At 27.5% G+C, this 27875-nt stretch overlaps 2 protein-coding genes and 1 pseudogene across 4 annotated transcripts in view; 2 read left to right on the top strand and 1 right to left on the bottom strand.

The window, feature by feature from the left end:
* DNAlig1 (DNA ligase 1) overlaps window positions 1-27875 on the bottom strand; it is a 117332-nt gene that overhangs the window by 7598 nt on the left and 81859 nt on the right. For all 3 annotated transcript variants that reach the window (XM_075364862.1, XM_075364861.1, XM_075364863.1), the window contains 2 exons: window positions 18629-18826; window positions 14555-14647 (listed from right to left, as the gene is read on the bottom strand). In XM_075364862.1, coding sequence (XP_075220977.1) covers window positions 14555-14647; window positions 18629-18826 — 291 coding nt within the window. The remainder of the gene's footprint in view (window positions 1-14554; window positions 14648-18628; window positions 18827-27875) is intronic.
* LOC142323262 (cytochrome c oxidase subunit 3-like) lies at window positions 170-8703 on the top strand (annotated as a pseudogene).
* Window positions 5569-8703, top strand: LOC142324150 (cytochrome b-like). Its single transcript, XM_075364860.1, is given in 1 exon segment — window positions 5569-8703. A coding segment is annotated over 1 exon segment (807 nt). The 5' UTR covers window positions 5569-6104; the 3' UTR covers window positions 6912-8703.

The following is a 27875-nucleotide window of genomic DNA, read 5'->3' as shown; positions in this document are numbered from 1 at the left end:
CCAAAATGATACTGAACAAAAAAATCTCGAATAAATATAATAATAAAAATAATAGAAAAAAAATTAATAAATGAATTTAAATTAATAACTCACCAAAAAGAAATCTTAATCATAGTAATATCAATCTTTATATTTATCATAATCAGAAATATAATAGGATTAATCCCTTATGTATTTACATCAACAAGTCACTTAGTAGTATCTATATCAATTGCATTACCAAGATGAATCATAATTACAATTTACAGATGAAAAAACTTCACAAATGAAATATTTAAACATATACTCCCAAAAGGAACACCCTCAGCTATTTCACCAATAATAATTATAATTGAAACTACAGGAAACCTAATTCGACCAATCTCACTAGCAGTACGATTAACTGCCAATATAATTGCAGGACACCTATTAATAACTCTATTAGGAAATACATCATCTATTAAAATATTAGTATTCATTATACCAATTCAAATAACCTTAACAGCATTTGAAACAGCAATTTCAATAATTCAAGCATATGTATTTGCAACACTTGTAACTCTTTATTCTAGAGAAGTACCTTATGAAAAAAAATCACCCATTTCACATAGTAACAAAAAGACCTTGACCAATCATACTATCAATAAACGTAATAACACTATTAACAGGAACTGTAAAATGAACTCAGACAAAAGAATATAGATTAATAATATTAGGATTAACCTTATCAACAATAACAATAATATTATGATGACGAGACATTACACGAGAAGCAACATTTCAAGGAAACCATACAAAAAAAGTAAAATCACTAATAAAAATAGGAATAATCATATTCATTATCTCAGAAATAATATTCTTTGCATCATTCTTCTGAATATTTTTTCACTCAAGACTATCACCATCAATTGAAATCGGAATAAATTGACCACCAAAATCTATTAAACCATTTAACCCTATAGAAGTTCCACTATTAAATACAATTATTTTAATCTCATCAGGAATTACAGTAACATGAGCACATCACAGAATCCTATTAAATAAATTATCAATATCAAATAAATCATTAATACTGACTATCATTTTAGGATTATACTTTACATTTTTACAAAAATGAGAATATCAACAATCAACATTCACAATAGCAGATTCAATTTATGGATCATCATTCTTCCTAACTACAGGATTCCACGGAATCCACGTAATCGTAGGAACAACCTTCATCATAGTATCAATAGTACGATGTATAAAAATACATTTTTCAGCCAGTCATCACCTAGGCCTAGAATCAGCAATCTGATACTGACATTTCGTAGACGTAATCTGATTATTCCTATACCTTTCAATTTACTGATGAGGAAAATAATAATCTTTTTAGTACAAAAAGTATAATTAGCCTCCAACTAATAGATTAAATAAAATTAAAAAGATAATTAAAATTACAATAACAATAATTTCACTAAGACTAATCATTACCATAATAATAATATTTACAATAATAATTTCCAAAAAAAATAAAATAAGACGAGAAAAAAATTCACCATTTGAATGCGGATTCTCAAAAATATCATCCACACGAAAATCATTTTCTACTCACTTCTTTCTAATTGCAACAATCTTCCTAATCTTTGACATTGAAATTTCAATGATTATACCAATATTCTCAACAAAAATAGTAATTATAGAAGAATGACTAATTTCATCAACAATTACAATCCTAATTCTAATCTTAGGACTTATACATGAATGGAAAATAGGAATACTAGAATGAAGAAATTAAGGAGAATAGTTAAATATAACATTTACTTTGCAAATAAAAATTATTGAATAATCAATTTCTCTTAACAGAGTAAAGAAGTAAAATTACAATTAATTTCGACTTAAATTTAAGGATAATCCTCATACTCAATTTAACTGAAGCTAAATAGAAGCTATTCACTGTTAATGAAAAAATTGATTATATCCAGTTAAAAGAATAAAAAGAAAAGGAGCCGCTAACTACCTTTCAAGTGTATTCACTTTATTCTTATTTATATAGTTTAAAAAAAAACAATACACTTTCAATGTATAAATAAATAAATTTTATAAATGTCTAGAGAAAAAATTCATAATAACAATTTCAATGTTAGGCTTTTAATTAAGCTATCTAAACAAAAAAAAAAAAAAAAAAAAAAAAAAAAAAAAAAAAAAAAAAAATAAAACTTAAGAATATTTAAAGTAAACCTATCAAAAAAAAAACCTAACCATCGAAAAAACCCAACTAAACCACCTGAAACAAAATATTCCATCCAACCAGAATCAACTAATCTATAACTAAAATAACAAAAACTAAAAAAACGATTTAAAAAAAAACCTGAAGAATAAAATCTTAAAAATCATATAGAACTAAAAAAATAAAAATAAATTAAACCAAAATAAAAATATAAAAAACTTAAAACATCATAAACCAAAAAAAAAAAAAAAAAAAAAAATAATAAAGGAATTAACTTAAAATCAAAAGACAAAACAAAAAAAAAATCATCCTCAAATAATCAAAATATAAAAGAACCAACAAATAAACAAGAAAAATATAAAAAAAGAAGAGAAATATTTATAAAAAAACTGTAGCAAAAATTAATATAAGGAAAAAAAAAAGAATTAGAAGAAAATAAATAATAAATTAAACGCAAACTATAAATAAAAGTAACACCAACAAAAAAAAAAAAAAAAAAAAAAAAAAAAATTCTATAATTAAACAAAAAAAAAAACTCTAAAATAAAATCCTTAGAGTAAAATCCAGAAAAAAAAGGAAACCCACATAAACAAATTAAAGAAACAAAAAATGCTGAACTTACATAAGGACATTGCTTTACCAATCCACCTATAAATCGAATATCTTGACTTCCTAAAAAACAATGAATAAAAATTCCAGAACACAAAAAAAGTAAAGACTTAAACAAAGCATGAATCAACAAATGAATAAAACAAAGAGTTAAAGAACCCAAAGAAAGAGTAAAAAATATAAATCCTAACTGTCTAAGAGTAGAAAAAGCAATAATCTTTTTTAAATCATTTTCTAAACAAGCAGCAAATCCAGATAAAACTATGGTAATCAAAGAAATAACTATTAAAAAATAAGTATCACAAAATAAAATAAAATAATTAAAACGAATAATTAAATAAACACCAGAAGTTACTAAAGTAGAAGAATGAACTAAAGAAGAAACAGGAGTAGGAGCTGCTATGGCCGAAGGTAACCAAACACAAAACGGAAACTGAGCACTTTTAGTAAAAGAAGCAAATAAAACTAAATAAACCAAAATAATAAAATCATTATTAAAAAAATTAATATAAAAAATATAATGAAAGGAACCAAAATTTATAAATAAACCCAAACACAAAATTAAAAATACATCTCCAACACGATTTATTAACAAAGTAATAAGACCAGAATACAAAGAAACTCTATTTTGATAATAAATAACTAAACAATAAGAAACCAGTCCCAAACCATCTCAACCCAACAATAAACAAATAAAATCAGGTATTAAAATAAAAAAAACCATACTTAAAATAAATATAAAAACCAGATAGTAAAAACGAATTAAATTTAAGTCACCCTTCATATAACCTAAACTATAAAATAAAACACAACCTCTAATTAAAAATACAAAAGACATAAAAAAACAAGAAATTCAATCAAAAAAAAAAATTAAACTTATAGAAAAAGAATTAAAAAAAAAAAATAATCACTCAAAAAAAAAAACAAGATTATACTCAAACAAATAAATACCAAAAAAAAAAAAAAAAAAAAAAAAAAAAAAAAAAAAAAAAAAAAGATTGTAGCAGAAAAACATAGCCTATCCTCAAAAAGATCTTTGACATCACAAATCAAAATTTTTAATTAAAATAAATAAGCAAAATAAAAAAAAAAAATAAATCAAACATTATATAAAAGATGGGAAAACAATGAAGAAGAAGAATATAAAATTCACGAACACAACAAGAATTAATTAAAATTAAATCACCAGAATATAAACCATGCTGAGTTAAAGAAAAAATTATCACTCTATAACAAGCAGAAAAAAATAAAATAAACATCAAAAAAATAACTGAAAAAAATCTTCATCTCAAAATAGAAATAATTAAACAAATTTCAGAAAATAAATTCAATCTAGGAGGACAAGATATATTCATAACACAAAACAAAAATCAAAAGAAACTAAGTGAAGGTAAATAATTAAGTAAACCCTTAACAATAAAGAATCTTCGGCTTCCTAACCGATCATAAATAATACCAATTAAAAAAAAAAGACCAGATGAAACAAAGGCATGAGCAACTATAAAAGATAATGAACCAACAAACCCAAGACCAGATATAGTAAATAATCCACAAATAACCAAACTTATATGACAAACAGAAGAATAAGCAACAAGCACCTTTAAATCTCTTTGAACTATACAGAACATTCTTACAAAAAAACATCCAAATAAACAAATACTAACAAAAAAATAACCATAATTAAATAAAAAATAATAAATATAACTTAAACAACGAATAAAACCATAACCACCAAGCTTTAATATTACACCAGCTAAAATTATAGAACCCGAAGTAGGTGCCTCAACATGAGCCCTGGGCAACCACAAGTGAAATCCAAATAAAGGAAACTTAATCAAAAAGGAGAATAAAATAATAAACATTAAATAATTATTCAGCAAAAAATCAAAAAATAAATAATTAAAATAACCATAAAAACTATTCAAATAAAAAATTCTAAATAAAAAAGGAAAAGAACCAAAAAGAGTATAAAAAATTAAAAAAAATCCCGCACTTAAACGTTCAGGCTGATAACCTCACCCAAAAATTAATAAAAATAAAGGAATCAATCTACACTCAAAGAAAAAATAAAAATAAAAAAAATCAATAACAATAAAATCCAAAAACAAAAAAAATAATAAAAAATGAAAACAAAAAATATAAATCTTAGACAACAAATCAAAATAATAATGTAAATAAACAGATAATAAAACAACAATAAAAATTCAAATTCTCAAGCAACAAAAAATATATGAAATCCTATCAATTATAAAAAAATAAGAAATAGAAACAAAAAAATCAAAAAAAAAAAAAAAAAAAAAAAAAAAAAAAAAAAAACATAAACAAACCAACTAAATAAACAAATCAATTATTTAATACACAAAAAAGGATCAAAGAAAAAAGAAAAAAAATAAATTTTAACATAAGGTTAATCTATCTAAATAATCTCTTCTAGAATTACGAATTAAAAAAACCAATAAAGAAAGTCCTAAAACACCATCACAAACACCAAACACCAAATAAATAACTAAAAAATAATAATCAAAATCAAAATAACCTATAAAACCAAAAATAAAAAAAAAAGAATAAAGTAATAAATATTCAAGCCCCAAAAGACATAAAAGAAAATGCCTACGAACAAATAAAAAAATAATTAATCTAAAAAAGTAACCAAAAAAATAAGTAATTATCATAAGTCAAGTTTAGGATAGTTTAAAAAAAACAATGATCTTGTAAATCATAATTTAAAAAAAATTTATCTAAACAAAATCAGTAAAGAAAAAATCATCTTTAGTATCCAAAACTAATATTTTATATTAAAATACTTACTGAATTTTCACAAAATATTTAATTTTATCAAACATTATTGTATCTCCAATACTTAAACACCCCATATCACTAGGATCAATAATAATTTTTCAAACAGCCTTAATGTGCAGAAATAATTCAATAACAATTAAATCATCATGATATCTCTATATTATATTTTTAACAACAGTAGGAGGACTAATAATTATATTTATATACATATCAAGAATCGCATCAAATGAAAAATTCAAACCAAGAAAAAAAATTTTTTTAATATGAACACTAGTAATATTAACCTCTATTGTTATTAGAAACATAGACCCAACAACAGAAATAACTACTAAACTCAATGAAATAAAAGAAATAATAACCGAATTAACTGAAGAAAAATCAACAAGAAAATTTTTTAGAATATATAAAATAAACATTACAATTACAATAATATTTATCCTAATTATTACAATAATCTCAGTAAATAACATCGTAAGAACATTTGAAGGACCACTTAAAAAAACTTATGTTTAAATCTATACGTAAATCAAGACCAATCAATTCATTCTTAATTGATTTACCAAGACCATCAAATATTTCATTATGATGAAACTTTGGATCACTTTTAGGAATATGCTTAATAATTCAAATTATCTCAGGACTATTTCTAGCAATACATTATTCACCAAGAATTGATAAAGCCTTTAAAAGAATTGTACACATTACCCGAGAGGTAAATTACGGATGAATAATTCGAAACATCCACGCAAATGGTGCATCACTATTCTTTATTCTAATCTTTATACACACAGGACGAGGAATATATTATGGATCATTTAAATTAAAAAAAACATGAATATCAGGATCATTAATTCTTTTAACATTAATGGCAACAGCATTTATAGGATATGTACTACCATGAGGTCAAATATCCTTCTGAGGAGCAACAGTAATTACTAATTTAATTTCAGCAATTCCTTATATAGGAGAAATAGTAGTACAATGAGTATGAGGAGGATTCGCTGTAGACAACCCCACACTTAATCGATTCTTTACATTCCACTTTATTTTACCATTCATATTATCAATAATAGTAATACTACATTTAATATTCCTGCATGAATCCGGATCATCTAATCCACTAGGAATAAAAAACAACATTGACAAAATCCCATTCCACCCATACTTTACAACAAAGGACATCTTAGGAATAGCAATAACAATAATTATTTTTACAATAATAATTAATTTAAACCCATTCCTAACTATAGACCCAGAAAATTTTACTCCAGCAAACCCACTAAGAACACCCCCACACATTCAACCAGAATGATACTTTTTATTCGCATACGCAATTCTACGATCAATCCCTAGAAAACTGGGAGGAGTAGTAGCACTAATAATATCAATTCTAATTATTATATCAATACCATTTTCAATAAAAATAAAATTTCAAACAAGATCATTCTACCCAATAAATAAAATAATATTTTGAATCATAGTAAATACATTTATTCTACTTACATGAATTGGAGCACGACCAGTAGAAGAACCATACATTATTACAGGTCAAATCTTGACCACAATTTACTTCTCATTCTTTATTATCCATCCCATGTCTACAAAAATATGAGATAAATTGTAAATTTCAAGTTAATAAGCTAAAAGCAATATAACTTGAAATTATAGGAAAGTATAAAATACTATTAACTTTTTTTTCACCTTAAAATAATGAAAAACAAAAAAATCCTAAAAAAAATAAAAACCAAAATATAATTTAAAGTAACAGGCAAATAACTCCTTCAACATATATATATCAACTTATCATAACGATAACGAGGAAAGGAACCACGAACCCATACAAAAAAATAAATAAGAAACACAACCTTAATAAAAAAAAAAAAATTTATACAATCACCCCCTAAAAACACTAAACAAGTAAAAAATCTCATAAATATCATATTTCTATATTCAGACAAAAAAAATAAAGAAAATCTAAATGATCTATATTCAACATTAAATCCAGAAACTAATTCTGACTCACCCTCAGAAAAATCAAAAGGAGAACGATTAGTTTCAGCTAAAATACAAGAAAGAAAAATTATAAATAAAGGAAAAGAAAAAAAAATAAATCAAACATCAAACTGAAAATAACAAAAATAATTTAGATTAAAAGACTCACAATATAAAATAAAACAAAAAATAACTAAAAAAAAAACAACTTCATAAGAAATTCTTTGAGAAATTCTACGTATACAACCCAATAAAGAATAAACAGAATTAGATGATCAACCGGCAATTATAATAAAATAAACCCCTAAACCAGAACAACAAAAAAAAAAAAAAAGACAATAAGAAAATCCTACAAAATTAAAACTAAAAGGAAATATTAATCAAAAAATTAAAGAAACGGAAAGACCCAAAATAGGTACAAAAAAATAAATTAAATAATTTCCAAAGACAAGAAAATAAAATTCCCTTCTAAATAACCTTAAAGCATCTCTAAAAGGCTGTAATAAACCAAACAAACCAACCCTATTAGGACCCCTACGAAATTGAATATAACCCAAAACCCTACGTTCAAATAAAGTAAAAAAAGCAACACCCAAAAGAACAAAAATAAATAAAAAAAAAGAACTAAGAATAAACATTTACTAACTGTAAAAATACATTATTAAATTCTAAATTTAAAGCACTTAAATCTGCCAAATTAGTAAATAAATTATTATATTACCAAAAATCCTTTCGTACCAATCAGAATAAATTTAAAGAAGATAGAAACCAACCTGGCTCACGCCGGCTTGAACTCAGATCATGTAAAATTTTAAAGGTCGAACAGACCTAAAACTGTAAAACCTACCCCACAGAAACTTTTAATCCAACATCGAGGTCGCAAACAAATCTATCAATAAGAACTCTCCAGATTTATAACGCTGTTATCCCTAAGGTATCTTAATCTTTTAATCAAAATAAAGGATCAAACAGACATAAAAAAATGTAAAAAAAAAATAAAGATTAAAATTTTATTTGTCACCCCAACAAAATTTAATTCATAAAAATTTTAAAAATAAACTAAAAAAAAAAAATCAAAAATAAAATAAAGATCTATAGGGTCTTATCGTCCCTCTTCAAAATTCAAGCTTTTTAACTTAAAAATAAAATTCAAATTAAATTACAAAAATAAAGTATAATTTTCGTCAAACCATTCATTCCAGACCTCAATTAAAAGACTAATTATTATGCTACCTTAGCACAGTCAAAATACTGCGGCTATTTAAATCATTGAGCAGGTCAAACCTTAAATAAATTACAAAAGGACATGTTTTTGATAAACAGGCGAAATTATTTCTTGCCTAATTCATAAATGAAATTTTTAAATCTACTAATTTAATCATAATTAAAAATAAAAAAATTAATTTAAATCCAGTAAAAAAATAAATATAAAAAAAAAGAATATTTTAATCTACAACGAACTTTAAATGATGAAAGATTCTAATCCAACAAGAAAAAGAAAAAAAATAAATTATATACATAAAAAAGAGCTTATCCACCTTAATATAAAATTTCAAAATGAAAAAAAAAAATAAAATTAACAAAAAGAAATTCTCGATTGAATCAATTTACCAGATAACCAGATATAAAAAGAAATGAATTTCATGTCAAAACAATCCCAAACTTATAAATAATTATTCCACAATAAAATACAGATTAAGATAGATCTTCACTATTCGGGAAAAAAAAATAAATTTAAAAAATTAATTAACCCTGATACAAAAGGTACTAAAAAAAATTATTATTCTAAAATAAAATTTAATTATCCAACACTGTACAATTAACTAAATTAAAAAAAATCAAATAAAAAAAAAGAAAGACACAAAAAAAATTTTTTTTAAAAAAAAAAAAAAAAAAAAAAAAAAAAAAAACCTATCAGACTCAACTGAATTGAACAGTAATAAATCTTATTGTAAATAAGAATAAACCAAAGTCCGATTCTAGATACACTTTCCAGTACATCTACTTTGTTACGACTTATCTCAATTTATGAGAGTGACGGGCGATATGTACATAATTAAGAGCAAAATTCAAAAATTTTATTAAAAAAAATTACTATTAAATCCAAATTCAGATTTAATCAAATTAAAAAATCAAAAAACAAAAATTAATGTAACCCATAATAACCTTCTTATAACTGCATCTTGACCTAACATAAATCTTAAAAAAGAAAAAGAAAATAAACTTTCGTTACACTCAACGACAGAGATATACAAGAAAAAAAAGGTACAAAAAATCGTGGAATATCATTTAAATTACAGGTTCCTCTAAAAAGATTTAAAAACCGCCAGATCTATTAAATTTCAATTATAAAAAATATACTACCTTAGAAAAAAATTACTAATTAAGAATAACAGGGTATCTAATCCTGGTTTAAACTCAAACTTACATAGAAAAAAAAAAATTTATTATATAAATTTCACCTAAATACAAAATATTAAAATTAAATAAGACTAAATTCTAAAAAAATTAACTTGAACCTGAGGAATAACCGCAAATGCTGGCACAACATTTTTTGGTTCTAAAAAATATAACTTAAATTAAAAAATTAAATTAAAAAACCTTAACACTGAAAATAAAAATAAACCATTAAGGATATTTAACCTAACAAAAATTTACATGCGTTATAAATTTAAAGCCAAATTTTAAAACAAAAATCAAATTTTTTTTAAAATAATATTTTAAAGGAACCTTAAATGAAATTTTACAAACAAAAAACCAAATAAATTACATTTAAAAAAGGATCTTCTCCCCTGTAAAAACATAACTTCAAGCTACCCCTAACTGAAGTTAAATTAATTATAGCTTAAAACAGTTAATAAAATCATAAGCTAATAATTTAAATGAAAATATTAGATAAAGCTACCCCTAACATTACCTAATTGAAATAAGAAACAGTAATTAAATTAATAAAAAGTGAACTTAAAAGTTGATATTCAAAGCCACAAAAATATTAGATAAAGCTACCCCTAACATTACCTAATTGAAATAAGAAACAGTAATTAAATTAATAAAAAGTGAACTTAAAAGTTGATATTCAAAGCCACAAAAATATTAGATAAAGCTACCCCTAACATTACCTAATTGAAATAAGAAACAGTAATTAAATTAATAAAAAGTGAACTTAAAAGTTGATATTCAAAGCCACAAAAATATTAGATAAAGCTACCCCTAACATTACCTAATTGAAATAAGAAACAGTAATTAAATTAATAAAAAGTGAACTTAAAAGTTGATATTCAAAGCCACAAAAATATTAGATAAAGCTACCCCTAACATTACCTAATTGAAATAAGAAACAGTAATTAAATTAATAAAAAGTGAATTTAAAAGTTGATATTCAAAGCCACAAAAATATTAGATAAAGCTACCCCTAACATTATCACAACCTTTTACAAAAATGGTTTAAATATAAAAACGAATGTAAAAATTTTCATTCAAAAGTCACACAAACATAAATAATTAAACTAAATGTCATAATTTTTTTACAAAAAAAAAAATGACGGTTCTAAGTACTTAAAAATGAACTTAAACAGAAAATTATATTGATATTTCTAACAAAAAGTATTATAATAATAAATTTGTTTTTAAAAGACCAAAATAAATATTTAAATAAAACATATGTAATTATCTTATTAAACTAAACCTCAAATTTAAATTTAGACCATGAGGTTTTTTTTTTTTTTTTTTTTTTTAATAATTATATATTTTTATATATACTTATTATAATATAATTATATTCCTTAGGTTTTTTAAACTTTAAAATTTATTAAAATGAATAAAATTATTTTTAATAAAATCATATTTAATTTAATTAAAGGTTGTTTTTAATTAAATCCTTATAAACTAATTATTTAATTAAAAATAAGAATTATTTTTATTAAATATCTAATTGATGCATTTAATTAAATAATTTATTTTAGATGATTATCTTTACAAAAACTATTTTACATTTAATTAAAAATCTATATTATATTAAGATTCTTAATTGAATATAAGAGGTTATTTATTATATAATAAATTTTTTAATTTATATAACTCTTATATATTAAAACATTATATTTTATAAGATTAAATATTAAAGGGAGAAATAGATATATTTAAATAAATATATTACTATATATAATATATATATTATAATATAATTATCTTTTTTCTTTTTTGTAATATAATAATTAATCAATTGAATGATATAATATAAATATCTTATTATAACAAAAAAATTTTTGTTGAAAATTTAAACTTAAAAATCAAAAATTACAAAAAATTGCAAAAAATTGCAAAAAATTGCAAAAAATTGCAAAAAAATCGCAAAAAATTGCAAAAAATTGCAAAAAATTGCAAAAAAATTGCAAAAAATTGCAAAAAAATTGCAAAAAAATTGCAAAAAATTGCAAAAAATTGCAAAAAAATTGCAAAAAATTGCAAAAAAATTGCAAAAAATTGCAAAAAATTGCAAAAAAATTGCAAAAAATTGCAAAAAAATTGCAAAAAATTGCAAAAAAATTGCAAAAAATTGCAAAAAATTGCAAAAAAATTGCAAAAAATTGCAAAAAAATTGCAAAAAATTGCAAAAAATTGCAAAAAAATTGCAAAAAATTTCAAAAAATTGCAAAAAATTGCAAAAAATTGCAAAAAATTGCAAAAAATTGCAAATGGAAATTGGTGGATGAAATTACAAAAAAAATTGCAAAAAATTGCAAAAAATTGCAAAAAATTGCAAAAAATTGCAAATGGAAATTGGTGGATGAAATTACAAAAATAAAGTATAATTTTCGTATGTAAGTATGTTTTTTTTTTAAAACTAAACACATTTAGTTATATATATATTCTGTATTTATATATATATTATATATAAATAAAGAGATAAATACTGTTTTAATAGAACAAATACAATTAGAAAAAATTTCAACAATTTAACCTAACAAGGACTTAAGCTTCTAATAGAAATCCAATTATGTGAAAAATGTAAAATAGCACAAGAGCTTTCATGCTTTTTATGTTTTTACAAATTCAGATATACAATCAATTTTTAAAAAAGGCATCATGAATTTTAGTAAAAACAGAACTGCAGGCTGTTGAGACAAGAAGGGACTCAACAGGTTAATTTTATTATTTAAATATTGTTGTTTTAAGTAACATGTTTCTCAAAGCAATTACTTCCCTAATTTTTCATTAACAAATACAAAAGCATTGTCAATCTACTCAGAATGATTTATAAACATGCTACATTTGATTCCAACAAGATGGAGAATCATATTATAATGCTAAAATAAATATGAATCTACGAGGTGTGGCTATTAAATAACGAGACTAATGTTGTAAAATATTTTATTCTACATTTATACACATTTAGTTTTCTCCTTCAATATACACCCCTTCTCTATCCCTACAATGCTTCATGCAAATTTTCCATTGTTCGAAACAGTGCTGGAAGTCTTCTTCTGTGAGCTCTTTCATGGTGCATGCATGCCACTTTTTCTTTCACAACTTCAATAGTCTAAATCTTGTTCCTTTTAATGAAGGTGTAACGTTAGGAAACGGATAAAAGTCACATGGTCCCAGGTCAGGTGAATAAGGCAGATGGCCTAACACTGGGATGTTATATTTGGCTAGAAACGTCTTGGCAGACAATGCAGTTTGAACCAGTGTATTGTCCTGATGAAGAACCCAAGACTTGTTCTTCCACTATTCAGGTTGTTTTTTTCTTATTTTTTCATGAGTTGATCAAGGACTTCAAGGTAGTAATGTTGATTAATAGCTTGATCTTCAGGAACCCAGTGAAGGTACATAAATCCCACGAATATTGAAAAAACAAGACCCAGGCAAACATCATCTTCAATATCTTCTCGGCCATCTTGGAAATGCTTAAACCACTCAAAAACCTGAGCATATGGTAAACATTCATTGCCATATACTTCTTTTTAATAAAATATAAGTTTCAGTAGCGGTTTTTCAAAGTTTCATATGAAATTTCACAATTCTTTGCTCTTATAAAATACTTATTTCTTCGGTAAAACAAAAAACAGGTGTTATCCAGATGAAAACCACGGCTGAACTAATACATCTACAGAAACTGGAGTGGCAACAAACAAAACAGAAGGCTTCACGCTACACAGCTGTCAATCATATGATTTTGGCGCTTGCGCAGTTCTTCTGTAGCAGCATTAGTCTCTTTATTTAATAGCCACACCTAATTTACTGTAATGCATTCTGAGGTAGGCATATTTTCAGTTTTTATTTCACTAATACTGTCTGGCCTGCTAATTTCACATTGATTATCAGCTCTAGCTCTATTTCTGCGAAACTACTTAAAAAGAAAAGAATTCAAAATTAAAGGAATAACAACCAAATGAAAATACAAGTCAAACAGCACATAGACGTTAGTTCCAGATAATCTTCATAAATGACAAGTAATTTTTTAAATTTCCAGGAATGTCTACTGGGTAATACAGGACACTTGAAAGATTACTAATTAAAATTCATTTCAATGAATAACATCCACAAAAAGAAGTAGTTACACAAAACAAAATACTTTATGCTATTATGTAATTCAGATTTTTACTGTGGTTATTTTTCCACACCTTTTATTGGGCATCTATCTACAATACGAGACTTTATGACCTCTTATAAAGTATAATGTAGTTGAAAGATACTTTTAGCAAAAACAAGTGCAATAATAGTACACACTCTTAGAAATTTTCAGGTTTAAAAAATTGAGGTTCAAAAATTTACATTTTTAGAATAAAGTTTATATTTTGATCCAAAAGCATCAAATTTTACAGATATGTTTTTACTTAGAATATATTAATACTGAATTTATAATTAAACTTTAATATAATTAAAAAAGAATAATACTAAATGAAAACAATTAAAATGAAGAGTATAACAGAACAAAAAAAAAAATACATATTATCAACTTACCTGTCTAGCTGAAGTAGCATCTTCAACTTTTTTATCTTCTCTTATATGTAAAAATCTAGGAAACCTCAAGGAGATTCCCTTTTCAGGATCAACCTTGACAAAAAAAAAGTTAAAATTACTGACAAATCTCTCCATTTCAAGTTCAACTTTAATTTAAAATATAACATTAATTTTTTATAACATTTAATAAGCCTGTTACACTGAAGAATCATAACAAATCGATTAATTAAATTTTATTATTAGCCAGATTATAGTTGCAGATTAGAAAAAAGTAAACATGTTCCACATGTTTACCTTATTCTAAGTTATAGGTTGCAGATTATAGAAAAAGGAAAACATGTTTCTTTAATGTCTCATCTGGTCAGGCATTCTGAAAAATTTAGAGTATTTTGTAGAGGAATATGGAATAATTAGCAATTTGTCTCAAAACAGAAGCATGATACTAAAACATTTCTCCTACTGGCTGTTCCAATAGCAGTTGCTTTTCCTTTAAAGAGAGTACTAAATCATAATATGAGGGATATCTGTAAAGTAAAGACCACTGGGAAATTTCTCTCCTTAAGTTCGTAAACCTATGTCATTCATGACCACGCTAGTAATGTATAATACACTGCATTGTTATCTGTAAGTTGTCACACTGTAGTATCTTTGATTACGTGCGAGTTATTATGTTATAAAATGAATAGGAAAATTGATGTTCCCGCATCAAGATTTTGAATTTTTGATGCAATACACAGAAAAAGGTGATGAGTTCCTTAATTCAATTGTTACCAGCGATGAAACATGGATTTCTTATTACATGCCAGAGAGAAAACAGCACTAAAGTGAATAGACATCATCCTCAATCACCAACCAGACCAACAAAGGTCAAGCCACAGCAATTTGGATGCAAACTGATGGCCAAAGTCTTTTGGGATTGGTTTGGCGTATTGCTAATTCATTTCATGCCACATGAAACGACTATAAATGCAGAAGCCTGTTGCGAAACTCTGTGTAAGTTATGGCGCGCCATTCAAAATCAGCAACGTGGGGGCTGACTGACAACATTATCCTGCTGCACAATAATGCACGTCCACATGTGGGTCCGACACATGATTTACTGAGAACATTTGGATGAGAAATTTACAATCACCGACCATATAGTCCACACTTAGCAGCTTCTGATTACTATTTGTTTGGGAAATTGAAAGAATCTTTGAGTGGTAAGCAATTCATGGGTGATGAAATTAAAAATGCTGTTAATCAATGGCTAAATGGGCTGGCGGCAGAAGAATGCGATGAGGGTATATTGAAGCCGATGTATCGCTACGATAAATGTCTTAATTCATGTGGTGATTATATAGTGTAGTATAAGGTATGTAGTTTAAAAGAAATAAAAAAATTATAAAGTTTTCAGTATAAATTTTTTTACAATGAAATGGTCTTTACTTTAGAGATAACCTCTTGTATATGTTTTGTTTCCAATTACTATGGCAATGCAAGCATTACAAAACACAACATACAGCTTTTTATACTCATTTTTTTTAACTGAGGATTTCTAAGATTCTGATAGTGAGTTCTTATTGATTAATTGCAAGATAACTCCCAGGTGTCTATTCCACAGAACTACAAGTTAATAGACAATTTTACAATTACAGGTCACTATTTTTACAAGTTACAAGCTACAGGTGTTCCAGAAACAATCAGAACACTTGCAGAAAACAATTTACAATCTTACAGGTTAGTAGCGCAATAGTACCAGTTTTAAAACACAAGATTTTTATCATAGTGTAACGAACAATTGGAGTAATAATTCCAATTTAATGATACTCATTCTAAATCTTTATTAAATTAAATATTTGGAAAATTTTGAATTTTAATGAAAAGAATTACAATAAAAAGTGGAATTATTTACTTTTTGAATTTTTAAATTATTTTTGAATGACTATTTAAATAAAGAACACTTTGAAAATTATGATTTACCCTTATTCTGTATTACTTTCATCATGGATTCTCATTTTTTTATCAGATGACAAACAAACCATTGTTGAGTTAACATAATCACAGTACTAAATTTCAATTAACATACTTCAACCTATCTTTGATTACTTTTAAACTTGTACATATGTTTTATAGAGAATAATTACAACTTGTACTTTTTAATGTTTTGGTTATTTTACAGCTGAAGAAAACATGCAACTTGTAAAAATTCACAAGGATTTTCAGAAAGGTAAGTGTACCTTAATTTCACTTCACTTGTTGAAAAATTATTCATAACTTGTACTTTTATGTAATAGGCCCCAGAAGGCCTGTTATACACCTAAAATAAAAAGTTTAAATTAATTGGATGAACATAACCAATTCATACATACAAGGTTATGTTGTTAGAACATAACCATTCAGTTCCAACTACACAAACAAATTGTTCACTATCTTGGACAAATGTGTAAGCACATTTATTCAACATCTATTTCTCCAAGACAGAGTATAGTTAAACAATATTATTAGTACTTCCAATTTAATACGACTTTGTTTTTTAAATCCTTGGAATTTTGGTCTTTTTTCACTTTGTTTTTTAATCCTTGGAAGTTTTTACTTTTTAGAGATTAAACAAAAATAAAATGTATGTCACTCTTTATCAGCAAATAATATTAAGCTCCATTTCTGAATAAGCAACCACATTTGCAAATATAACTAATATATTGCATGTAATAAAAAACATATGTAGGACCATTTGACAAACTGCAAAAGGAAGTCACAACTATCAGGAAATGAATTATAATTATCAGATATGATTAATACAAGTTCTTTGAACAAGTTTTCTACATTGCTTCAATTAAAAAATATCATGTGTATGGTCTTAACAAATTTTTCCTACTTCAAAGTTAGAAAGAAAATATCATGTAACATAAACATAAAAAAAAAAAATAAAATGTACTATCCACATCCAAGTTCTTGAGCCCTGTGAGGAATATATAATGTTATGCAATTCACATTATGAAAAATCAAAATCTCTGGTTATACTATTCATATAAAAAAATGTTTGGACTACTGTATGTCATCTTATTATTTCTGCCTTAACATAGTTCTGGTCTTGTCTTAACATATTTCGTTCAATTTCTATGTTTTTCACATTACTGTGTGGTAAGAATAAAACATAAAACACTTAAGTTAAAATAGTTTATAAATTTATTGAATATTCATGATACTTCATGGCAATTTTTAATTATTGACAATAATTTAATAACTGATCAAACAGAATGAAGTAATTTTTTGAATAGAAAAATTAAATTAAGTCAAAATTAATTAAAGTTTAAAACAATATTAATTAATACTGTAATATTTTTTTTAATTTGTCTAAAATTAATTATATAATGAAATAAATTAATAATATTCAGAGGATTAATGCAAAAATCATCACAAGCTTGAAACAACAAAAATACTGCTGTATTGCTGATGACTAATGTTTTCAAGAAACAAAATACACTAAACCATTTCCTACTGTAGGAGTAAACAAGCTTATATTCCTTTCCCCTCCCTTAGCTTTGACAGTTGTCAGGATAGGGCTTAAGAACTGACATGGATATAAAGTTAAAATCATAAGTAAGATATACATAAGATATACAAGTTTAAATCTGAAATGGCAAGCATGAATAAAAAGAGAAAATTTGCAGAAAACCACTTGAAAAAAAAATATTAAAAGTAATTAAATGTAGATTAATTGCCACAATCTTTTTCAAAAATTAAATGATTTATTATTCCTAAATGAGTAGAAGAAAATTCTGGAGAAAAGAAGAAAAACCCCATGAAAAACTGATAATTATAATATCGAATAGGTGTAATAAATGAGACATCCATGTTTCCAACTAATTTCCATTTTTTTCAATTAAGTAATTAATAAATTTTTACAGGTAAAAATTAAACATAATGTTTACCACACAAGCACTTATTTAATTTATGAATTCCATTCAAGGAGCATCAAATCCTCCTGCCACAAGCAAGCAACCTTCTGGTTACTTCTCTTGTAAGCATTTTCAATAGACCAAATGTTTAACATGAACATGAGTAAAAGCTAATTTGGAAATAGACACTCACGATTCCTATAGCAGCTCGATGAGCAGGTGATAATGATAGATCTGCACATTTTATTTCCCACACTTGACTCGGATCAAACCAATGATCAGGTTCATGAGAATTATCATATCTATAATAAGGTCTTGGTTTTTCAATAACATGCTCTTTAAAGTATTCAGAATGTTTCTGAAGGTCTTCATCACTGAACCCTGTTCCAATCTGAAAGAAGAGAGAATGTTAGTTTAAGTTAGTGAATACTAGCGACTAGATATGCAGTGAGGTTTAAGTTTAAAACTAAGTTTTAAAGTTTAAACATTTTTTCCTAAAATTTTAACAATAAAATACAAACAACTGCTACAGTGTGAACAATTAAAACCAAACCACTACAGGCTAAACACAGTGGCAACATAATATTTTATGAATAAAATAAAAAAATGACATTAAATTCTATATTTACATTAGCAAAAGTTTACGTATTTATACAAAACATGTTTGAAGTGAGCACCCTAAGCAGTGATGGACTTCTGTGCTCAAGTGATCATACTAAGTTTCTTGACAAAAAACACTGTTGTTAATGCCATAGATTTCTTGTTGAATGTTCACCTTCAAGTTCACTGATAGTATAGGGATTAGATTCATAACGCTTCTTTTAAATAGTCTTAAAGAAAAAAACCGCTACTAGATAAATCTGGGGAAAATACAAATCCTCAGCTGACAGTTTGTTCTTTTGTAAAAGCAACATAAAAGCATGCTATTGAACTGTGACATGTTGCTCTGTCTTGATGGAAGAAGCCGTACTACTCCATTTCAAGATGTGTAAAATAAGCGTAGAATTCTTCAAAAATTGCATGGCAAACTTCTGTATTGACAATCCATTAAAATAGGTAAAATACGATTACCAGAAGTAGCACACACAACATACACTAATTTTTTCCAGTGAAGTAGATGCTCAAACATCTGGCAAGGATCTTCAGTAATCCATTACCTTTTTTTGTATGAATTAACATGCCCAGAAGATGATACCATTCTTTGCCTACATGAAATAAAGCATCAGGTTTATCTGAACATCGACGATATTTTTGAGAAACCTGTCACAATAATTAAGACATTTCAGTTTGTTTGTTATCTTATGTTTTTGCATAGTTGTTATAATATGGTTTAAGAGTTAAATAGTGAAGAATCTTACAGCATGATGTATATTTTACACTACTTTTGTGATAACATGCATTTTTTTTCGGACTGGCAGAAATTCTTTGATTACTGGCTAGCCAGATTATCTATTAGATTAGATTATCTATTTCATTCTGCATTTGAAACCAATCCTGTTGTATGCCATTTTTTAGCCAAATCATCTATGTACTTTTTGGCATGATACTAGCATTCAGAAATTTTCCCAAAATATTTGACACATTTTTGAAAGAATCCAGAACACACTAAGCTTCCACTGCAGTAATTCTTTCCTTGATCAAATAAGACATTTTGGAAAAGTACAACTACAAAGAATGATACTATACTGTACAGAAACATGAACAGTTTACAACCAACTGAAAACAGACAATCAATAGTGGAGCTAGTAGTACCTGTAACAGTAGTGGTGTAAAAGGCGACACTCAAATAACTGCAGTTCTGAGCCAGCTCGGTTCAGTTTTACGTTGTTCACTCAGTAGTATGAATATAGAATAGCAATGGTAAATAAAATGTTTTTAAATGTAAAGAGTAGTATTTCTTGTACAATTTCAAAATAACATGATTTTATTCTGTAGGACAAAACTGCTAGTCTTGAAGTGATTAACGTAGATTTAAATAAATTAGTAATGAAAGTCTAACATGATATTGCAGGTTCATAGTTGGAGATAAAAGACTGAAATCTCTGAAGTGTTATATTAATATAAACAAATAGTAAAAACAAAAAGTGAGAAATTACAATTATGAAAAAAACAGATAAAAATTAACAGAAAAGAAAATAAGGAAAATGTAATGAAAATTAGTAGTAAAAAATTATAAATATCAAAGGAGATTATTTCAAACAAGAAACAATATTACATTGTGTGTGCACATATAAATTAAAGTAATATATAAAGTAGCAGAAAAAAAATTATTACTGTAAACTATAAAATACATTTTACTTTCCCACCTAGTGCTAGAGTAGAACTATAACTACAGAAGGGAAAGTATGGTAATCACAGTCTGATTTGGGCATATGCGGTTTTAACATCTTTACATTTTGACACCTAAGAAACCCAAAAAAACAGGATGGAAATTTTCCAGATCGCAAATCACTTTATATCTCCAGAACTACTCAACCGATTTTGACCAAACTTGGGCAGATTACTTCCATATTTGGGGCATTGATGCCATTAAATTTTCAACTTAAAAGGTCAAGGGAATGAGGCTGTAGAGCATGGCCACCCTCAGTATCTCGAGATTTTGCCTAATTAAGGTCTTATTTTTCTTAGGCACTTTGTTAACAATTAAAAAATAATATTTCTACAAAAATGTTTATAAAATCACACACCCCCACTTCAAAAAATGCTCTAAATAAACTAGTGGCTAAGTGGGTATAGTGTGCCATTAGTACCCCCTCTCACCACAAGGAATGCTAGTGTAGCACTGATGTACAGCTGCTGTAGTCGTCTTCTATGTTGTAACACCATAGGTATGTGGTAGAATTAAATAAATAATATTAAAAAGGGTAAAAATGTATTTAAAGTGGCTACTAGTACTACACCCACACGAATGAAATACAGTATGCACTCTTGCTTTAGTTAGAATAATTGAATTAAATAAACAAAAAATATTATATTAAATAATATTAAATATTAATTATATTTTTATTAATATAAATTAAATTAAATTTTATTAATTATTTTATATAATTAAATATATATTAAATATTTTAAATTAAGTAGTGTGTGTGTGTGTGTGTGTGTGTAAGCCATGCATCAGAAAAAACCATGTGGCAGGTAAGTCCTAACATCTGCGTTGTCAGATTTTTTTCTAAATAAACATTTTTTTTTTAATATCAACCTGCTTTATTCTTTTTGTAAAAACATTCTATTACCAAATACACCAATGTCATTATGTAATTTCTCAATAAATATTGTTTTAATTCTGGGATAATTACAAGGATGAATTTCCTAAAATATATATCAGCCTAAAATTAATTGTTTCATAAACAAATACATAATGAAACTAAATAAATAAATAATGAAGGAACAATCATTAATTGTAGATATTTAAAAGACTGCAAAGATGTTTCATATTTCCTTATTTCTACCATACACCTAATAGTCTTTTCTAACGTAAAGAATCTATTAAAATTTTAAATAATTAATTCTAAAACAGTATTTAATAAATAAAACTAAACACATTTTAATAAACACAAAAGACTATCAAGCATATCTGATCTCATCAATCGTAACTGATCAATTAATCGCAACTGATCTCATCAACTATGGATGAGATAATGAAATACTTCATTTGTTTATTGTTTACATTCTATGTGTTTGGGACCAGCTGAGCCACAACAGTAAAGGCATAACAAAAACTAATTTATTTACAGTTCACTAAAATGTGTCACACAGTGCAAAAATTATGTCGCACCAATCAACTTCATCCACATTTTGGTCCAACCGATCCAGATAGTGTTAATTTAATGTGTTTGTGAATTACTAATTTTACATGTGACGTCGGCTACCACGATCCATCATCCACGCTGACATTATTCAGCATGACCAGAAATCAGATAAGTCTTAGCTTATTTTTCATCAATCACTTTTTAATTCATATTTTCATATTTTTAATTGTAAATTTTCATGCACATGTTCTACCCAGCCATCAAACTTGTGCCATGTTAAATATCATTATTATTATTTCTGTCGTATAACACGACCATTTGTAAATAAACGTATTTTCACCACCATTAATTCAAAAATGAACAGTTAAGGCTGCTAATTAAAAAACGAGGTGTAATTAAGGGGCAAATGACGATTCAATAGTTACTTACATAAATCAGATGATGTTACTCAGCTTAAATTCAGGTTAGTTAAATTTCAAGAAACGTTATCAGATTTCAAAAAAATTCAAACTGAAATTGACATTTTGGAGGATTCTGAAAGCCATGATGATGACTGGACTCAATTTGAAGATATATTCTATCGATTAACTACGCAAGCCCAAACTAAAATTCAGCAGCTCACTAAGGTTGACACTATCGATGTAAACCATGAAACAACTGACGAAAATATTGAGTCAAGTTGGGCTTATCCCCATCTTTCCTTACCAGCTATCCAGCTGCTCACAATTTCAGAAGAATATGATGAATGGTCATCATTCCATCACAGTTTTAAATCATTAATTCATGACAATCCAAATCTGTCTAATTGTCAGAAATTTAATCTCAAATTTTTGTTAAAGGACAGTGCCGCTAGTGTCTTACAATCTCTAGAAGGGTCATCCAAAAATTATAAAATTGCTTGGGACCTTTTAGTGGAGAGGTTTCAAAACAAAAGGTATTTAATCAACAAACATGTCTCACCCATTTTCAATCTAAATAAATTAGACAAAGTTAGTTCTAATTTGAGAAAATTAATTGACAATATACAGAAACATATGCGTGCCCTTCACACATTAGGTCAACCCACTGAACACTGGACACTCTAATAATTTTCAGCAAGTTGGATAAAACTACTAACCGTCAGTGAGGATCAGAGATAGATTCTAACAATGTGCCCATTTTATCTGATTTAATAAAATTTCTACAGTAAAGATGGTGAATCATAGAAGCTGTTAAATCTAAACCAGCACCCTTATTAAAACAATCTCAAACCGGAAATTCCCAATCAAAACTCAAAAAATAATATATCCACATCTAATTACTTATCTTCTACAAAGAAATGTTCATTATGTGACAATTCCCATGTGTAATAAAGTTCCTTTATGTGTAATAAAGTTCAAATCATTATCCATTAATGATAGAGAAAGGGAGGCGGAAGATAAGACTGTGCTTTAATTGCTTTTCTTCTGGTAAGCGTAAAATAAAAAAATTGTGCTGCAGGCTCATGCAAACTTTGTGGTAAACATCACAATACATTATTGCATTATTCAGAAAGGACAAATAAATCTTTGCATCCTGAACCAAATACATCAATTTCCAAGGCTCAATCTAGTGGTCAGAATCAATCAATTGTGTCCACATCATCTATATCATGCCAAGGTGTTTCTTTTTCAGTGTTTCAGTGTTGTTGTCTACTGCCCTAGTATCTGTTCTCGATCATCATGAGGCTCCTCATATTTGTCATGCACTATTAGATTCAGGGTCAGAGTCAAATTTTGTGACTGAAAAGGTGGTCAGAAAACTAGGCTTGCCATTTGCAAATGTGTCTGTAGAAGTGAATGGAATTGGAACATCCATTACCAAAACTTCTAAAGTTGTTCAATGTGTCATTAACTCAAGATTTAATACATTTTCCTTCACTATTGATTGTGTAGTCCTAACATCTATTACCAAACATTTACCCACTGTACCAATTGAAAAAACAGACACAAAAATTCCACCTAATGTTCAATCAGCAGATCCTCATTTCAATCAACCAAGTGACATTGACTTGCTCATTGGAACAGAGTTATTTTTTAACTTGCTATGTGACGGAAGACTAAAACTTCACAATTCATCTCTAACCCTTCAAAATACAGTGCTTGGTTGGATCATTTCCGGCAAAGTAACGACCAATACTATGTCACACATAACTACAGTTTGCCATCTATCTACACTGGACGACATCAATAAAACCATACAGAAGTTTTAGGACATAGAAGACGGTTGCTCTGAAAGGCAGTACACCAGAAAAGACAAACTGTGCGAAGACTTATATATGAATACAATGTTCAGGGAAGATCTTGGAAGGTACTGTGTGCAAATCCCCTTGAAAGGTGATATTTGTGAACTCGGTGAATCAAAGGATTCTGTATTCAGATTTTTAATCATTAAAGAGGCGTTTATCCGTTAATCCAGAAATGAGTTCACAATACATCCAATTCATGAAAAAATATGAAGAGCTAGGACATATGAAGGAAATTACAATGACAAGCTAATTCATCAAATAAGCTCCGGTGTTTCAGTGAATGACATCTCAATTGTTGGTCCAACAGTACAATTAAATCTTGTCAGTATTGTATCAAGATTCAGAACACATCCATATGTTGTAACAGCACATATTGAAAAGAATGTTAGATTAATGTCCAATCAACTCAACAAAATTTACAACTAATCTTTTGTACAAACCAGCCAGAAGACCCTACTAAAACATTTAAATTTCTGACAATCATTTATGGCACCACTAGTGCTTCCTTACCTCGCAACAAGAACTCAAAAGCAGCTAGCATTGGATGAAGAATCCTCCTTTCCAGTCGCATCCAAGATAGTCATAGAGGATTCTTATGTGGACGATGTTATGACTGGAGCTAAGACAATAAAAGAAGCAAAACAACTATGGCATGATTTAAATGATCTGCTTCATCGAGACGGTTTTCATCTTAGAGAGTGGAGCGCTAACAATCCAGACATTCTATCTGACGTTCCGTTAGAAGATGTGGCTAACGGTTGCGTTGAGATTGATCAAGACACTACAATTAAGACATTGGGTCTTATGTGAAATCCAAGACAAGATGTATTCCAATTTTCTTTTCGTGCAGAAAACAGCTATAAAAACAACTAAACGCATTATTTTGTCGGCAATCAGAAGGATTTTCAATCCCCTTGGAATCATAGATCCAGTAATTTTAACCGCAAAATTAATCATGCAAAAATTGTGGTCCTATTCACTTAGGATGGGATGAAAGGGTACCTGATGGATTACTTAAACAGTGGACTCAGTTTCAAGAATCACTGCACATGCTATCAAACATTCAAGTCCAAAGGGCCATAGTCCCTAAACAAAAAGGTGTTCTGAAGTTAGAAATACATGGATTCGTGGTTGCTTCAAAATCTGCCTATGGTGCCTGTATATATATATATATCTCAAGTGTACTGACCTTGATGGAATCATCACTTAATTTAGTCCTATCAAAATCTCATGTCGCACCATTAAGGAAAATTTTGTTACCCAGATTAGAGTTGTGTGGCATTTTGTTGTTATCTGAACTATGCAAATGAACTGTTAATGCATTACATCTTGATTGATGTATTACAATTGATTATTAATACATTATTAATGCATTACAATTGATTCAATTTTACATTACACTGATTTGACTATAACATTAGTATGGATTAATGCTCAATCTTCTCATTGGACAACATTTGTTGCTAACAAGGTATCTAAGATACCCTGTTAGCAACAGGGTAAAACCAATCCTGCTGACTATCTGTCAAGAGGCTTAATGCCAGATAAGATTACAAGGGCGGACTTGTATTGGAAAGGGTCTTCATTTTTATATAGGTCACAGGAATCTCCAGAAGAGCCAGTTACTCTACCAATTGGCGATCAAATTCCAGAGTGTCATCATATAGTGTTATCATGTGTTAAGCTGAAAACCAAATGATCAATTTAAATAATTTTTCTAGTTTAACAAGGGCTCAACAAGTAATGAGTTACTGCTTACACTTTATTAATAACTCTCAAGTACAAAATTCACGCCTTAGCAGTCCATTATCAGCTTCTGAACTTCAATTAGCAGAGTGTGCTTTGGTGAAGATTGTATGAAGGGAATTGTTTCCAAGTGAGCTTAACGATTTGCAGCTAGGAAAACCACTAACCAAAACCATCAAATTCATTTCTCTAAGTCCATTCTTAGACAAAAATGATGTAACACAAGTTGGTGGAAGACTACAGCACTCGGATTTAACTCCAGATCTAATTCACCCCATCGTCTTACCAATCATACATTTACTAACTTGATTGCCAGACATTTTCACATCAAAACGCTTCATGCAGGGCCCAGCTATTATTAAACACTATTCATAAACATATTGGCCAATCAATGGCAGGAGTTTAGCTAGTAAAATCTTCCGTCAATGCATCACATGCTTCAAGGTAAATCCAAAAATTCAGACATAAATTATGGGTGATTTACCAAGATCAAGAGTTCAAACACCACATCGTCCTTTCTATACCACGGGTATAGACTATTGTGGTCCATTTCAAGTTAAATTAACTAACTGAAGAGAAGCTACACCAGTAAAACGTTATATTGCACTTTTCGTTTGCTTTAGTACAAAGGCTTTACATTTAGAACTAGTAGGAGATCTTGCTACCGAGTCTTTCTTGGCAGCACTTTGAAGATTTATCTCAAGATGGGAGAAACCCAAAAATATGTACTCAGATAATGGTACTAATTTTGTTGGTGCTCAGTGAGAACTGCTAGAACTAGCTGAGTTACAGAAGAAAGAGGAATTCAAGAGTTCTATCTTAACCTCTCTATCCCAAGAAGGGATAACATGGCATTTCATATCACCCAAGGCTCCACATTCTGGAGGTTTATGGAAGTCCTCAGTCAAACTTGTCAAAACACACCTAAAAAGTATCATGAAGACATCAGTTTTAACTTACTTCAGTTTGTATCATTATTAACACAGGTAGAGGCATGCATAAATTCAGGCCCATTAGTTCCTTTGTCAGATAACCCAATTGATCTCTCCTTTAACTCCTCACTTCTTAATCGGTGATGTGCTCACAACTAATCCTGAACCTTCCATATCTGATCTTCCAGCAAATAAACTATCTCATTAGCAACAAACAGTTGTTGCAACACTTTTGGTCACGATCGTCGCAAGACTACTTGAATGGACTACAGCAGAGAAAGAAGTAGATCACTTCTTCACCTAATTTAAGCATTGGAGACATGGTTATCATCAAGGAAGACTTTCTTTCCCCTTTACAATAGAAAATGGCCCATACTGTAGAACTTCATCCAGCAGAAGATAACAAAGTTCAGGTTGTCACTGTTAAGACTTCAAATGGTGTATTGAAGAGACCAATCAACAAATTATGTTTATTGCCAATTTCCCTTTAAGAAAACATTAGAAATTATCTTGTTAATGTCGTCATTATTATTTGTGTATATTTATGTGACATTTTGAAGCAACCTCTTCAAGAGGGGGGGGGGGGGCATGAATGAGAATGTGAAATAGTTCATTTGTTTATTATTTACATTCTGTGTGTTTACATTCTACGTGTTTATACTGTGTATGGGACCAGCTGAGCCACAATAATAAAGGGATAATAAGAACTAATTTATTTACAGTCCACTAAAATGTGTGTCAAACAAA

Source organism: Lycorma delicatula, chromosome 4 (assembly GCF_047948215.1).
Source record: "Lycorma delicatula isolate Av1 chromosome 4, ASM4794821v1, whole genome shotgun sequence".
NCBI lineage: Eukaryota > Metazoa > Arthropoda > Insecta > Hemiptera > Fulgoridae > Lycorma > Lycorma delicatula.
This window is presented reverse-complemented; position numbering and strand designations above follow the sequence as displayed.